The sequence below is a fragment of the Morchella sextelata genome, assembly GCF_020137385.1.
Source record: "Morchella sextelata strain SCLS chromosome Unknown scls_2, whole genome shotgun sequence".
NCBI classification, from domain to species: domain Eukaryota; kingdom Fungi; phylum Ascomycota; class Pezizomycetes; order Pezizales; family Morchellaceae; genus Morchella; species Morchella sextelata.
The window spans coordinates 66,474-83,307 of record NW_025408617.1 but is presented as its reverse complement, the minus strand read 5'-3'; the positions used below and the strand labels follow the sequence as shown (position 1 = coordinate 83,307).

The 16,834-nt window shown below is 44.4% G+C and overlaps 3 protein-coding genes across 3 annotated transcripts; 2 read left to right on the top strand and 1 right to left on the bottom strand.

Annotated features, from left to right (window-relative positions):
- Nucleotides 1-4,914: 4,914 nt before the first annotated feature.
- Nucleotides 4,915-9,664, top strand: H6S33_005300 (uncharacterized protein; the record flags this gene model as incomplete). Its single annotated transcript, XM_044836770.1, has 7 exons — nucleotides 4,915-5,066; nucleotides 5,126-5,360; nucleotides 5,416-5,463; nucleotides 5,520-5,591; nucleotides 5,652-5,921; nucleotides 5,983-6,139; nucleotides 6,195-9,664. The coding sequence occupies 7 exons, from the start codon at nucleotides 4,915-4,917 to the stop codon at nucleotides 9,662-9,664; spliced, it is 4,404 nt and encodes a 1,467-aa protein (XP_044698609.1).
- A 2,251-nt stretch (nucleotides 9,665-11,915) lies between these two features.
- H6S33_005299 (uncharacterized protein) lies at nucleotides 11,916-12,946 on the bottom strand (the record flags this gene model as incomplete). The annotated part of the gene is made up of 3 exons (XM_044836759.1): nucleotides 11,916-12,540; nucleotides 12,600-12,692; nucleotides 12,747-12,946. 3 exons carry the CDS (start codon nucleotides 12,944-12,946, stop codon nucleotides 11,916-11,918), a joined length of 918 nt encoding a protein of 305 aa, XP_044698608.1.
- An 842-nt stretch (nucleotides 12,947-13,788) lies between these two features.
- On the top strand, nucleotides 13,789-16,834 carry H6S33_005298 (uncharacterized protein; the record flags this gene model as incomplete). The annotated part of the gene is made up of 6 exons (XM_044836748.1): nucleotides 13,789-14,734; nucleotides 14,807-15,192; nucleotides 15,742-16,041; nucleotides 16,101-16,350; nucleotides 16,392-16,746; nucleotides 16,807-16,834. 6 exons carry the CDS (start codon nucleotides 13,789-13,791, stop codon nucleotides 16,832-16,834), a joined length of 2,265 nt encoding a protein of 754 aa, XP_044698607.1.

Genomic DNA, 16,834 nt, shown 5'->3' with positions numbered 1-16,834 from the left:
AGATACACATTACACTACACTTTATCAGGAAACTCTTCCCTTGACAACCAACGTGCAGGATGAAGCGACCAATCAGTGATCGCTACGTATTTCTCACAACACCGCGAGAATACCCCTCTTTTCGTTTTCCTCCAATCAGATACTACTATTTCTTTATCTCTTTGGTTTCAACCATGAGATACCAACAACAGTGAGCACAAATATCACCCAATTGGAGAGAGAAAAAAGCTATGAGTATCCAGAAACTTATGGCTGGCAGGGCAGATCTGCTTCTACAGTAGTCTAAGGAATTTATTAGGCTACGAAGGAATATTAGCAGCCTAACGAAGAAGAATCATGAACTTATACGGCAGGTTCATTACATCGTATCAAGATTACAACAGTATCCTCCCCTGAGGATACCAGATGGGACAAGATCAATACAATAAACTGATAATGAATATGGATTTTCCTACTCCTCATCCTCTGAAACTGAAGATGACAGAAGCGACTACAGCATAGATAGTCACCAAACTGTTTGTCCCGAAGAAACCCTTACTCTAGTCATACCTCTTTCAACAGAACCAACACCAGCACCGCCCGAGATGATACAATCACTATCAGCAAACTAACCTAAATTAAAAACAAACTTCAGGAAACTGAACAAGTTCCGAAAAGCATCTCCTGAGCCTCCAGAGAATCAAAAACCGTTTTGTTGTCTCAGGAGAATCTCAGGAGACTCAGGAGACTGTTGGGAGGCTGCTTAAAATGTACAATCTTGCTGATGAAGCTTAACTCAGCTGCATCTACATTTTCACCTCCCAATATATTCCGACCAGACCACGCTCCCCTGTTGAATAAACCGACCCAACCACTCCCAGTTCCAAGAGCGAAGATATTACAAATATTGGGACAGAGGCATTCTCGGGTACTTGTGATGCAGGAAAACTCTCAAGGGGGCGAGTAGCGAATGTTCCGCAGGGTACGAAAGGCGTAGTAGGGGTCGGTGTGGGAACTCGCAATAGGGGTCCTAAGGGACTCTAGCGTCGGTAAGGGTCAACGGGACAAGAGACGGCGAAGCGGTGGTCCTCTCGAGTAAAGAAGAGGAGGATGATATTTGTAGAGTAATAAACAGCGTAGATACAGAAGACGTTGCGTAAGGAAAGAAAGAAAGAGAAAAGGAACGAGAAATAAGAACGAACCCCCCTAATATACCCAAAGAAATCCCAGCGATGATAAATCCCAAGTGACTTATACATTAACGATCAACAGAACCCGGTAGAACCCAATAGAACCTTTCTGACTAATCCAACTCCTCGTAACCCAGTACATTCCCTAATCGATCCATGAAAAAAACGTTAAAGAATGGAACAGAACAAGCGAAAGGTATACACCCTTCAAAGATGGGCATGATACAAAGATAGCGAAGAAATAGCGGTATTGATTGTAGCGGCACATGACAAAGCCACTCAACTTGCTCCGTTATATGAAGTGGCAGGGAGATACGATTATAAAATAAGGATGGGGAAGCCAATATTAGTGTTCGACATTGGGTATTTTAACAGCAATTAACTATTGACAAAACTCAACGGTTATGAATCAAATTCTTTAGTTCAAGTTGGTTAATAATAAGTTAGAATTACAAGGTTACGACTATAATATAAAATATTGATAACTGGTATTTTTATATTCTTATTTTTGATTAATATATATATTAAAAAGATGTTAAAATACTCATGTGTCGAACACTAGGTCACAATATTAAGATATGAAGAATACTATTATGCAATTCGCAGTAGCTATGAGGGAAATGATATACTTGATCCGAGGGGCAAAGAGGGAAAAGAGAGACGAGATGAATTTATTTTTAAATAGTTGCTTTCTTTATTTAATATTTCCTTTTGTAAATGGCGGTAGAGGTAGATGGCTAGTTCTGGGGTAGTGTGATATTGCCATAAACTACGGTTTGCATGCAATTACTGAATTAAATAAAAAAAAAAAAAAACACTACACTTTATCCTACACAATATGATACACATTTCACTACACATTTACAATATACATTTATAGTACATATTATGGTACACATTATGGTACATATTATATTCGGGTTTTCATTAAAAATCATAATTTCAAGTAGCAATCTGTGCTAGAAAAATTCATCAACAATAGTTTAGTGGTTATAAGAATACTAAGTTATCCTAGTATCAGATGTTCAATTCTGCGCAGTTCTTTTTGTTTTTTTGGATTTTTTTACTATTAAAGATAAAATTGTTCATTTAGGGATGCATTAACTGACGCATTCATTGATTTATTTACTGATGCATTCGAAGATTCATTTAGGGACTCATTCGAGGATTCGTTTACCGATGCATTCGGTAATTCATTTATCATTAGGTGATGCATTAAAGAATACATTAAATGATATATTTGGGATATCAATTTCCCTTCCAATATTTATATTTTAGGGGGTACTGTTACGGGGATAACCGGATTTAACGAAGAGCAGGGGTACGAAGTTAGATTAAGTAAAGCATTATGTAATTGGAGCGGAGTCAGGCAACCAAGGAGCACAACCGAAGTCGGAAGTTATGGGAACAAGAACGAGGACTGGAACTGGGACTGTAGCGAAGACGGGAGTAGGATTCCCCTTATTATAATATTATAACAGAGCCATTTCAACTATCTGGTGTATGAGTACACACAGGGCCCAGTTACATGCTGAAAGTTATTGTTAGAAGCCAGTTGCACAGTGATATGCAAGTGCCAGCAGTATGGTTAGCTAGCAGCTGTTAGAGTAACTACATTCTGGGCACTAGTAAGAGGATCTATTCATAAGAGCAATGACTGATGAGTTTATACCTCGCTAATGACTAGAAGGCCAGCCAAAGTGAGGCTCTGATTTGTCCGGTCATCCTTTGTATCCTCAGAGCATTGCAGATCCGCCAGTAGTGGCAGTAACTATGCTTGGGAAGTCTACAATAAGCAGAAGTTCTACAGCAATGATTAAGCTTACACATGAGTGGTAGCTCATTCATGCAGGCCTTGGTTGTTTGGCAACCAAGGCTGCAGGTGTTACAATGGCTTTGACTAAGAGTGGTTGCCTTGGTTATCGGAAACACCTGCTGGCGCTTAGAGAAAAGCAGGGTAATGGTGGTATTGTTTCCCTTACCAATGGAAGGCATCATCAGAACTTAGTAAGGAGTTAGGAGCAGAGAATATAGGACTTCGGAGTATAAGTACTCAAGCCCATTCTCACCCGATAGTCTAATTCTCTCCGGTCTTCATCAGAAAGAAAAAGCGTAGTTCTTATCGGTAGCAGAGACCTTGAAGATTATTGAGTTCTGGTGACAGTATCTTTGAATAATTTGCAACCTGATTGTCTATCTTGCACAGCTGTCTCTATTCTATCCTATTCTATTTCTCTTAGAAGAGACCCCCGTTACAGATATGCTATGTAATAGGGGTTCAGATTCAGAACGAGGACAAAGATTAGGATGTGAGAGTTGGGTTTGATCCCGAGATACTACCATTTATGCGAAGACAATATATTCGGAGTAACAGACAAGAAGTAACAGAGAACTCAAGCTAATACGAGGGTTGATGATAAGAGGAATGCGTAAAGAAGAAAGAAAGGAAATGACAGAAAAGAAAATGATAATCCTTTATATAACCATATCGATCCTCATATGGGATGACCCCTGAAATCCGTACAACAGAAAGCTGTAGAAACCCAATTACTAACCCAAACGCAATCTAATAACAAACGAAAACCCAGAACATATTTTCCTTCTTTACGCTACCAAAAACAGAGAACAGAAATATGTACCAAGATGCTGTAATAGGTACACATTTCGATACACATTAACTACTCTTTCGGTGGGCTCGGTACACATTTCCCTGATGTATTAAAACCCGTAGTAGATGGCGCCAAAACCTCAAAAAATGTCAATATCAATCAAACCCGTCAACTACATTTAGTGTAGTTTTGGAAGTTTTATAAAATTATTTGTAGGCGCTTACATTAGTCAGATATTGGTCATTACGTTTTCAGTTCCTTGGTTTATTCATTGGAAAAGCCTGATGTCCGGTTAAGCCAGTTTTTTACTCTGAGCTGACAGAGGAAATCTCCCACGAATAAATCACACATATATATATACATCGACACTTAAATTCCCCTTAGTTATTAGACACCTGGTAATCTATTAAACTACTCACCTTCCTGACTGCCCATCTGCCTACCTGCTCACACCCCTAACCGTCCGTTGGCGGGTCCACTGGATTGGCTGGGTTCGGAGCTAATTTCTATTTCTACCATCTTCATTTTCATCTTACTTTGGTATGTCAGATATTGTCATAGCCTCCGGGCCACATACAATTAATGAATTATCAATCAATCAATCATGGGTTTAGAGCTAGAGCTAGATTTGGTGATCGATTATGGCTGTTTGATGATTACTTATATAATTAGGGAGTGTTTGGTTGCAACCCTTTATCACGATAACTACACTTTCGGTAGATAACGATACCTCTGTTGCAACCATTGTACCCAACGCAAAAAGTGTCCCATGACCCCGGCCTCTTGGTTTGCCAAACATGACACAATATTGTAGATTTTAATTATAGCATATTCGGCTGCAGTCTTGCCATGTTGCAATACCATTCCCAAACAGCATATTTGCCGAACAGGCCCTAAGTGCTGCTATGTATTCGCACTTCGTGGTCAGATTCTTATATGCATGTTTATCTCAATTGCGCAATAAAAGCTCACTCGTTGTGAAACACAATCTTATCAATGTCCTCTCTAGAAACATTCTTGCAGATATCCAATGACCTAATGAACATGCGGGCCTTTAAGTTGATTTCTTCCATGCAGGGGTCTCAGCATAGAAAACCGAGAGTGGGGTTATGGCGGAGAGCTGCTCCAAGACCCCTATGACTTCCCTGAACAATGAGCCAAAGTCCTCCATGCCTCCTACGTTTGTTTATCCTTCAAGCATGAATAGTTACAACCAATCTTTCAAACTTTCACCGTTGGGTGATGGTCAGCCATCCAGCACCGGCCTCGCAGATAATTCTTCTACGAAGTAAGTAATATGTTTACCTATAGGTTGATAGCCGATAGGCCTCACTGACCTTTTTGTAGTATCGTCGTCATTCATGGGGTGAATGGCAGTAACGATGTTACCTGGACAAAGCCTTCAGGAGAATTATGGTTGAAGGATATGGCTCAAAGGATTCCCCGTTCGCGTTTCATGATGTTTGAGTACGACTTGGCTACAGCTGCGGTAGATTGGGAACTCTCTTCACCACGCGGAGTGTGGATTTTAGCGGTTAGACTCCTACAATCTCTACTGATCGATCGAAGACAAAACGAAGAGGTATGGCTGGATACGTCCTTTCCATTCTTTTTGATTGGGTTTCTGACACCAGCAGTTTGACCTTTCCTACATTTTCATGGCCCAAGGCTTTGGGGGTATCGTTGTAAAAAAGGTAGACAAAAAAATAACACGTCCTCTCTAACTCATATCGCTAACTAGCCGATCAAGGCCTTATGCATCGCAAGTTATCAGCACGCATATATGTTCCTTGCTGCTCATACGCTGGGACTGGTATTAGAGCCGATACCTGATTTATCTGATTCCAAACCTCAGTCCGCTAACAGAGTATAGGTACTCTTTGGCACCCCTCATCCTGCCCGTTTTTGCCTTGAAGATGCAGCTGGCATGTCATGGTGGGAAAGAGCTAGTTTTGAGATGCTCGCTTCTTATCGTGAGGCTGATGGCATGAATCCAGAACTATTCACCTTAATCAGGCAAAGAGTATCCCAAGGGAATAGTAGGCACTTCTTGGAAGTTTGTGAAAGGTTCCAACCCTTCTCCGAAAGATTCAAGAGTATCAATATCTTTTCGCGAAATACTACTCAATCACTAGCTTTGCAGGTCAGTCCCCACGCATAGACCAGTCTAGACTCTTCTTTGAAATCTTTCTTATGCCTCGCAGTGTACTGGTCAAACATTCGAGCCCTACGGAAGTTCCATAGATGAACACTGGGGTCGTAATCAAAGATACATTGATCTCACCATGTTTTGCGGAGTGGAAGATGAAGACTTTGTTCGTTTATCGAGAGAACTCGAGAAGATGATCGACTCACAGGAAGGTATTACAATCTTTTGAACACCTACAGTAGTAGCTGTCTACTAACTGTACAGTAGTTCCTGATCCAGGTCTGCACCGCTTTAGATTAAAGCTTAGCGCCGTATGCTGCGAATCAATCCCACCAAGTACGCCACCTCATGCCGGTACGTGTAACTGGATATTCAATGATGAGAGGTGGAAGGATTGGTGGAATTCTGGCGGTAATGGAATTCTACATTTACGCGGTCCTGCTGGTCAAGGGAAGACAACAGTTTGCACGTATCTCTCAACAGAATTGTATAAGAGAGAAGGAGCTATTGTACTGCCGTTTTTTTGCACGTTTAACGACGACCGCCGCGACCTTGCCAAGAACGTCCTTCTCTCGATAATACGACATCTCCTATATCTCGAGCCCTCGCTTTACACCCACATTGCAGAGGCTTGCGAATTACTGTTGGAAAGTTCTTTCTCGAAAGAGGGCATATGGACGGTTTTCCGGACTTTACTCTCGCATCCTCGAAAAAAAAAGCTTGTATGCATTATTGATGCTCTCGACGAGCTCGGAAATGATATTGAAGCTACCGGTGCTGGATGGCTTCTAGATCATTTAGCTGGTCTACAACAGGAAACTAGATTTCCTTTTAGTCTGGTGATTAGCAGCGAGTGCTACATGGATATCTTCAAACCCTCTATCTCTTTGGGAAAGCTGTTTGTTATTGATATGGACCGGAAAATGAAAAACTCTCGTGACGTCGAGAATGTATTCCAATACCAATTAACCGAACTAGTCCGAAAGGCCCCGCTGTTCAGAGGGCTTGATAATTATCTTTCAAGCGAACTCGATGCACTTTGTGCTCAGCAAAGAACCTTTCTCACCAGCAGTTTATATTTCGGGATATTGGCACAACCGCGATTTGGCCTCACATTGAACTCTCTATCGACGACGACCCAATCCCTCAAATCGAATCTGCACTGCCTTTATGATCATATTCTCGCATGCGTGGCGGAAAATACTCAGTATTGGGCATACAAGGTTTTGACTTGGATAACGGCCTCGTATCGCCCTTTGAAGGTGGATGAGCTTCGAGTTGTTTTGTCGATAAAGGATGGAAAGTTCCAAGAGCAATTCGCATCGGTGCGCTTGATCGATGATCTTATTGATACTTTTGGTCCTCTCATAAGGATTGAAAGAGATGAGATCTATTTCATTCATCCATCCTTCAAGCGCTTCATCATGGATGTCAAGACTGAAGATATGTATATCTCGCGGTGGTATAAATTGGATATCATTCAAGCACATGCACTCATATTCGATACTTGTCTGGCATATCTCTCCAAGAATAATACTCTGTCATCGGAAGACGCAGATAGTCAGACTTTCGAAGACAGAATCGAGCTCCAAACTATGATACCTTTCAGCTCGGAACCCATGGGTCTTCTACTTTATGCATCTCAGTACTGGCCAATGCATTACCAGCGGTGTGCAGATCTCAAGCGCGCACCGACCAGTTATAGCGCAATACTCGACTTTCTTGAGAAGAAGAAGCGGGCTTATGTTTGGTATCGCATCAACCGAATCCTAGTGGGACATGCTACCGAGGCGAGTGAGTTTAGCCCATTAATCGTGGCTGCAGAACTCGGCCTCCCAAATCTAGTGGCAGAATTGCGGGAAAGGGTTGACTTCGGAGATTCCGATATCCAAAAGGCATTGAAAATAGCTTCTATGAATGGATATGCCGATGTAGTTGAGGAGCTTTTGAATGCCCGCGCGAAGGGCGATGGGGTAGAGATGCCTGACATGGCACATCTTTCTAGTCCATTATCAATGACCGATTCACTGGTTGGAGCCACTAGAATGGGGTACAAGGAAGTTGTCAAGGTCCTATTGGAGGCGGAACGGGGAAAACTACCAACACCAGAACTACATCTTGACCGATTACTCTCAATATCCGCTAGAAAAGGTCATCTCGAACTTGTCAAGCTTTTCCTTGAGGAGGGTACAAACGTCAATTCTATACATGATGCTCTCACACCATTACAACATGCTGCCAAAGCCGGTCAGAGCACTATAGTCGAACTACTTCTCGATCATCCTGGAATCGATATCTCCGTTGGAACAGCGAACCCTTGGAATAGCGCGATGCATCTTGCTGCATTTGAAGGCAACTTGACAATCATTAGACTGCTATTACCCGCGGCAGGCGCAGACGCTGGTCCAAAACAAAGAGGTCCGCTACACGAAGCTGCCCGCGCCGGTCACTCTGATGTTGTTGATCTTCTTCTAAAAAAGCACCCGGAGTTGGTGAACAGCAAGGATGAGACAGGGATGACAGCACTGCATTGGGCAGCATTGAAAGATCACCTTCCCGTAATCATCAGGCTTCTCGAGGGCGGTGCGAGAATACTGGAAAAAGATGATTGCGGTAGTATCCCGCTCATCTATGCGGCTAGCTATGGAAACACTGAATGTCTCGATGCCCTTCTCCAATGCCTAAGAGATAGCGACCAGTCCACGGAAGATATGGACTCTAGTATCTTAGCAGCCTTGTGTTCCGCCGCTCGCGGGGGACATGCGAAGACTGTGCAACACCTATTGCGACATGGCGCCGATGCAGAGGAACTTTACGGTGACGATATTCAACAAACAGCTCTGCATGCTGCCGCTGAGGGAGGACACATTGATGCTATTACTGCACTAATAGGCAAGGGCGGGGCAGCGGTCGACCAGAGGTCTTCGTCCGGTGACACACCCTTACACTGTGCCTGCGCACATCCCGAAGCAATGAGGTTGTTGATCGACATGGGTGCGAATTTGGAGGCTACCAACAATAATGGGGAGACTCCGCTTATGCGGGCAGCATCAATTGGAAACGGGGATGCAGTAAAGCTACTGCTCCAGAATGGCTCAGACGGGGCGGCTTACAATTGGGAAAATGCTTGCCGCTCGCCCCTTCATTACGCAGCCGGAAGTGGTAGTTGGGACTGTGTGGAGCCATTACTGAACGAGGTTTGGCCGTTCCGGGACGCGTACGGAGAAGGCCTAGGTCCTCATTCCACTGCTCTGGATTTTGCCATAAACCATGGACACACATCTCTCGCACAGAAGATGGTGATGTCGTTAGTGAACACAGAGTACTGGGCACGACCGATCGAAAATTTAGTCCTGCATTGTAGCGAAGATATCGTCAAAATATGGCTCGAGAACGAGTCCACAGGTCTAAACCCAATAAATGGACACGGCACTCCGTACCTTTTTATGCTTGCGTCCATCGGGAACCTTAGATATGTGGAATTGATGCTTGCCGCGGGTACTGATAAAGATTTGACAGATTCGAGGGGTCGCGTTGCCCTCGATGTCGCTTTCCATCCCGGCGTACGTGAACTATTAGACCCGCTCTCTAAACGTGACGTGCCAGACTCCTGCCAACCCCAAAAAGCATATAAAGATATCGATTCTGTTTACACCAGCGGCATAGGATGCAACGCCTGCGGTGGCAAAATCAGGGACGGATTCATACACCGTAATTATGTCCTCTTCCATCTTTGAAGTCTAATGACAATAACCGACTACCTTCTCAGATTGTATCCTTTGTGATAGGGGTGAGTACGATCTCTGCCCGGAATGCTACAAGAAAGGGGAGAGATGTCATAATCCCACAGAACACAAAATGACGACTTGGTTTCTATACGATGGGCTTCTATCAATCGAGGAGCTTTCACCCTGGGTTGCCGACTTGAAACTACCGGGCGACTCGCCGGCAATGAAAGAGATTACATTAAAGGAACCCTGATTGTGTGTTTCTTAGGCCTAGAAACCGGTAGCCGGTAGCTTTGGTGTACTCGGGTAGAGAATGAGTGGGTTAGGTTAGGTAGAGAATAGTCTGATGTTAGGTGGGTTGGGTATGGGGTCTATTTCTACAGTCATATCGTGGTTAGAGGAATCACCACTATTTAGCTTTTGTTTGTGATTCACACTAGAGAATATGTCCACGAAAGAGTACTTTTTACCGTGCGAATATTGAACGGGTTGAGTGGGCCGGATCGAAGCCCTTTTTTACCCCGGGCATGAACCATGTGTCAGAACTGTGTTTGAGATGGAGGCTTTGAAGGAAATCGTGCCTTGGATTCCGTATCTCTTGGGTTAGATTCATTTTGAGTTTCTTGTATCTTTCTTTTCTAGATTGAGCAATTAATTCGCCGACTTGTGTTGTGAGCGAAAAGGGACAAACGAGACGATGTACACAAGTTGGGTTCGATGATTGACACCCGGACAGAGGTCAAGACTGCAATGGAAACTTGGGTGAAAGCTTTATGTATGTAGCCTAATATAATAGATAAGTAAAAATTATATTTATGGCTTCCGGCTGTAATGTCTATGCAAAGAGTTAGGTGTGTGCCCGTGTTCTATGCAATAGGTATTCAGAAAATAAAAGAGGTCTTGCGAATTTCGTTTACCTACATATTTCGACATCACAGGTGCTAACGAAGAATTAGTAGCGCCTATCTGAGTCTTCGACCTACATAAGGTTAATGAATCAATAGCTCCAACAGGGAGTTAAAAATAAGGCCGAGTGATTCTCTGTGCGCCAAGCCTCATCAACAACCAAGGCAACTACACATGCTTTTCAGTCTTTAATACGTTCTTCTATCTCATCAACTGCTGACAAATGTACTCTGACCAAACCGTAGACCTGTTCTATTCTGATATGTAAGTGAATGGGGTATTTCAACAGTTGACAATAAAAGCTCTAGTGTCCACAGCTGATTCAACCATCCATGGAGTGTTTGACTGCCGCTCTGTACTAGGGCAATTTTAACGTTTAACTTAGGTATATAGGTAACTTTAAGATATCGGTTGTATCCAATTATTGCTACATAGTGTGATCGTAGGTATTTAATATATACTTGATAGTAGTATAGTTCGATTATAGTTGCTACCTGGAATAAAGGTAGAACTCAATATTTTTGTGAAATCTAATATTTACAACAACCCATATGTCTCAAAAAACATGGATTGATTTGGTTAGCCAGTAGTTGCTTTATAGGTGATTTATTTGGCTGTTTGGTGTTTTGGTTTGTAGTGAGTGGGGTAAGACCCTATTAATTACTAAGCATAAGATAAGGTAAAGGAAAATAGCTATAAATACATGTAGCTATAATTAGTCGTTTTTACGACGCAAGAAACACAATAGCGCCGCAGTTGTGTTTTGAAATTCATTATTCTGACGATATCTCTTAATCGATCAGCAATAATCAGCAATAATGTCTACTATTAGGTATACAAAATACAAATGAGCTCGGGTACATACGGAGTATATACAATAAGAACTAGAATGAGATATTGTTTAGGTCATGGAGTGATTGTTTGCTATTTGTTCTTCTTTGCGTTATTTGCTATCTGATTTACTGACATTTTGAAGGGAATGATTGGTAGGGTCAATGATGTTGGAAGACACCGGTATGAGGGATTAAATTTAGGGTCATTCTAAGATTTATCGGCCGTTGATCCCCGTGTACTTCTCCGGATGCTCAGAATGAAGTAATGGTCAGGGGATCTAGGTTAAATCGACATATCTACCAACTGTTTCTCGAGATTTGGCCGCACCGGTGAGCACGTACTATTCGTTTCGGCTTCATACTCTATAATCATTTTATACACAGAAGGATCTCATATACCCTTTACAGTGTCTGCCACTGTTATCAACACTGCGGAGCCCGGAAAGGTCAGCAACAGCAGTCCAGGTAAGCCCGCCCCCTCCAGATTATGTTCCCAATAACCACTACTACCTACACCGATCCTAGATCCCTCCAAAGCCCTCCATCGCATCGTTGTACCCCGGCACATTACTAAAATCGATCCTAAACCTCACCGGCTCCTCCGTCTCCTTGACACTCCCAAAATTGTAATCAAACGTCATCTCCATGACCTTTCCGCCCTTGATCCCCTCTGGCACGCTCTGGTCCTCTGCTTCAACCATCCCATGCAGCACCGCATAATCACCCTCAAAGCAACCCCTCGGGATCTTGACCACCGTGCCCTCGACCCCGTCTTCGTAGATGATATCGCAGTTGCTGTCGGCCTCGCCAGCAGTTGTACAGATGACACGCACGGTCTGCCGCGTCTTGGAAGAGGTGCCGGGGGTCTCGCAGGTGAGGAAGTGCCAGTGCGAGCCGGCGTTGATCAGGTCCATGTTTGAGAGAGCATTGCTGGGGCCTGTGAAGACGATGCGGCCGAGGGACTCGGAGCTGGCCTTCTTTTTGGAGTCGCCGCCGGGTGAGGGTGCGTTTAATTTTTGCTGCTCGTTATTGGTCTTCTTCTGCTTGGGGGGAGTGGAGGGCTGGGGGTTCTTGGGCGCCTTCTTCAGGATCTCTTGATCACGTCCACGCGCAATTTCTGCGTTGCGCACTTTCTCCACCCTCCGCCTGCACTCTGTTAGCATTGCTACCCCTTCACGGGCACACAGAGGAATGGGAGGTCTTACTTCCACTCGGCTTTCCCACCCTTTAGCTCATCGCAATTCCTCTTGCACCGCTTCGGCCGGAAGTAGGAAGGTCTAGTACTGCAGAACCCAGGCCTTTCACACCACCAGTCAGTGGATTGCTACACAAGACGAGAGAGGACACAGTACTCGCAGCAGCAGGCGTCGGGCAGACACGCCTGCGCGGGCGTCAGGTCTCCAAAGCGCTCCTTCTCGGCGACGCTCCTGGACGGGGGGGCGGGCCAGCGGACGCGTTTTGCAGATGCTGGAGTCGCGAGGAGGAGGAGGAGGAGGAGGATTGTGAGGAGGCAGAGTGTACCCAGTAGTAGTGTCGAGGGAAGACGCGGCATTGTGGTGTTGCGAACGCGGTAGGAGCCATTGCGGGACGGTGAGGAGGCGGGGCGTATTTGAAGTCGCTGCTGGAGCTTCAATGGGTAGGTCGGAGATGTATCGTGGTGGCTGCGGCCCCTGCAGTAGTGTTTGGAGGAGACATGGTGTTGAGATCAGATCCGGGTTAGAGCTTGATCTTGTGAGTCATGGCGATGGGATCCCGGAAGTCTGGACAGCTGTGGAGACTGAGGTCCTGGTCCTGGTCCTGGTCCCAGCCCATGCAGCAGGGATGGGGAGTCTGGATATTAGCTGCGTCAAGGGTAGTAAATAATAACCGGAATATCTATATCTGCGGTAGAGCAGAGCAGTATAATAGTACTCTTGATGCGCGCGATATAGGGCTAGTGAGCGAACTAAATGGGTGTCCAGTTTAACCGTTTAAAGAAATTTAATACCATGTGCTGCATGAGCTGTAGGTAGAGACCTCTTATTATGGCCGCAGTAGTAATTATAACCATTTTCTCCACAGAGAGATGGATCTCTTGTTACTACACTCTGCCCATACCTACTATTTCGTCTATTATACCTAAATCGCTTTTATTACAACCGCTGGATCAAAAATAAACATTTCTCAAGATGAGTTTCAGCCTAGCTATGAGGCCCGAACGTGGTCGAAGTACAGATCTCGAATCCCCGCGAAAACATACAGTGTACCTCGGAGAGACCAAAAGTAGGGGATACGGAGCTGACGGTCAGGACGGTGTCAAGAAATGCGATATACCGCGAATGGAAGAGGAACAAAATCCCACGATCACTACGCCAAAACAAACAATTCAGAAACAATTTAGGACTGTCTTGGAGCATGTCGACGATGGGATATGCTTTGATAACACAGCAGATAGGAACAATCCCCACAGTGGAAAAACTTAAGCTTGAATATATTTCCCCATATTGGCAGAAAGTTACGCGAGATGGCAAGAATCTCCTACAGTTAGTTTTGAAGGAGTCAATCGATCTAGAGGACGAGGATGACAATTTTTTTGACGTAGCCCTGAGCCGTCGGATTGCGTTTGTCAGATGGTTATTAAATGAATACCCCCCGCTGTTCATACAAGCAAGCCCAGCGCAGCCAGAGGCTTTGTCTATTGTCATTGAAGGATACAACGCGACGAATCCTTATATGAGCCGTGCCAAGAGAGCCTTTACGAAATATTTCCTGTCAGATCCATCACTTGACCAAGGTTGTCGTGTTATCTTTAACAAACCAGAGAAAACTGTTTCAGGATCTCAGAAAGAATCGCGGAAAGAATCCCACAAAGGATCCCCACAAGGGTCCCCGCGGCGAAGGATCTCAAAAATAGCAACGGCAGCAAAGAAGGAATCCTCGTCCAGGGCTCACATGGCTATCAAGGAGATGGGTGTTGAGATAATTCCATACCTGGATCTGATTAACAGCTCGACCCAGAGGATCGGAGGCGCTAGAGGAAACACACCGCTCCATGTAGCACTCGAGGTGGCTGATTGGAAAGAAGATGAATTAGCCCAGGAAAGGGTAAAGCTCATCGCAGAGTTGGTAAGAAGATGTCCAGAGGCTCTGACGATTTTCAACGGGGAAGAGGGCCTTCAAAAGGAGAAGCGATGGTCACCTTACCTATATCATCAAGAACAGTGCAACTTAATTCACGACTCAAAAGAACGTCGGTGCCAAAATGAGTCATGCAAAGAGGTTCAGAATATCCTAAAAGAGGCATACATACGTCTCCTCGACCACCTGGAGGCTGCAAAACATCTATACAATGGCAAACAAGGTATGCTGGAGCTCTGCGTATAAAGTCTCGTGAATCTATCGGATCAGCTATTAATCTGCCTATTTCACCTAGCCCTCTATTCCCACCTCGATCTCTCCGAGCTAAGAAACGCGAGAAAGCCACCTCCCAACTTCATCAAAAGCGTGGAGGGATGTATAAGACACATGAGCCTTGAGACGATCCTACGATATGTTTGCCTCCCGAAGGACCCACTATTGAGTGCACAGAACGTGGATAAGCCGCAAGACTATGTCAATTACAGCAGGATATTTGAGCTCCTTCGGGAGAAAAACGTGAGAACAATCCTTAGACTTAGGGTCGAGGACAACGATGCCTTGCCACATAGCGACGAAACAATTCTGTCTGCGTTGAAGGGAACTCACGTGGATGTCTGGGATTGGGAGCAGTATGACATATGCTGCGACACAATCGCCGAGGCATCACCCAACGTAAAGGAGGTATTCCTATATTCGACTGGGAACAAAGCGGTTTTACAAAGTTGGACAGGTGAAGATGGCTTGAAGAAACTCAGACATGTATTATCCCCTTCTTGTTCCCCGCCTGAAAGAATAGACATAGCTGAGATTTCTTTTGCAGCTCAAAAAGGTTCAAATTATTATTAAACTAGTAAGTTAACAATTCATTCCGTCGACAGCTATCTCGCTCATAATTCATCGTATCTAACACCTCACATTACAAAAAGAGACCCTTGACAGGTGTTTGTAATTTTGATTACAAAAAGTATGTGCTATCTCGAGAAAAACCTATTGGTTTGAGCTCCGAGATTGAGATAGATGTAACAATATTGCATACATCTGTGGGCACAGGTAGTCGGAAGTTAGTGCAGCAGTTGCCTGTGGGTCACAAGAATGGCAATGTGTGAGGAAGTCCAATGTTATCTGTTACATTTCAGTCTGTTGCTAACGATGAATTAAAGTGGATCGTGGTTTACATGCATCGAGAGGTTTGCCGGGTTTATTTAAAACATTCCGGAACATGTTGAACAGAAGGCTGGAAACCCTACCATCAAAATAGCAATCATTGATGATGGTATCGAGGCACAAGAAGCAAGATTTATGAACTCAAGCATCGTAGAAGGGGTATCGTTTCATACGAGGAGGGAATTTTCTAGCGAATTCCAGGGCATATCAACACATCACTTTCCATCTTCTGGTGGGCATGGTACGGAGATGGCGCATAGGGTACAGCAGGTCTTTCCCAAGGCACAATTGTATATAGCCCGACTTAACGTTTTGCCTGGAAATGACGGGGGTAACTTAACGATCACCGCACGCTCAGCTGCCGAGGTTAGATATACTTTTATTCTGTTGTTCCTACTACAAAGACTGATGGATAGACCTTCTAGGCGATCAAATGGGCAGTTACAAAAAAGGTTGATATTATCTCCATGAGTTGGACGATTGCAAGGACATCCGAGAATAGTCAACATCTGAAGGCTATGGAGGATGCCATTGATCAAGCACATAAGCGGAATATACTGATGTTCTGCGCGGCAAAGGATGATGGTGAAGGCTCTGACTATGGATACCCAACGAATTTTCATACGCCGCCGTTCTGTATCGGCGCCGCTGCTGAGGGAGGGTCGCTGTCAGAGGGTATGGAAGCCAGAAGGAAGACATTGATTTTCGCCTCCCAGGCGTTAATATTACACCGCTTTCGGGCAACACAAAAGAAAAGATATCAGGAAGTTCAATTGCGACAGCACTAGCGTCCGGTCTGGCTGGACTCCTGCTTTACATCGTACAGTTTGACAGGCATAGAGATATTACGAGATCAAAATCCCAACGAGCTTCACTTCAAAACCATAAGGTTTTTAAAAGGACACTTAAGCCGATAACCAACAACCCCCAAAGGTTTATGCGTGTACAAACGCTCCTCGACCCAAGTCTTGATGTTGAGTGGACCCCAGCGAACGCGAATGGCTTGAGCGGGGGACATGACGTCAGGGGAGGAGAAACAGCCTTATACAAGATCGTCGAAAAGATATTGATGTAAGTCAACCTATATATGCGGCTCTATGATTTTAACTGACAATGAACCGGCCATATAAGGCATATGGGCGATGCGGATTCCGCTTAA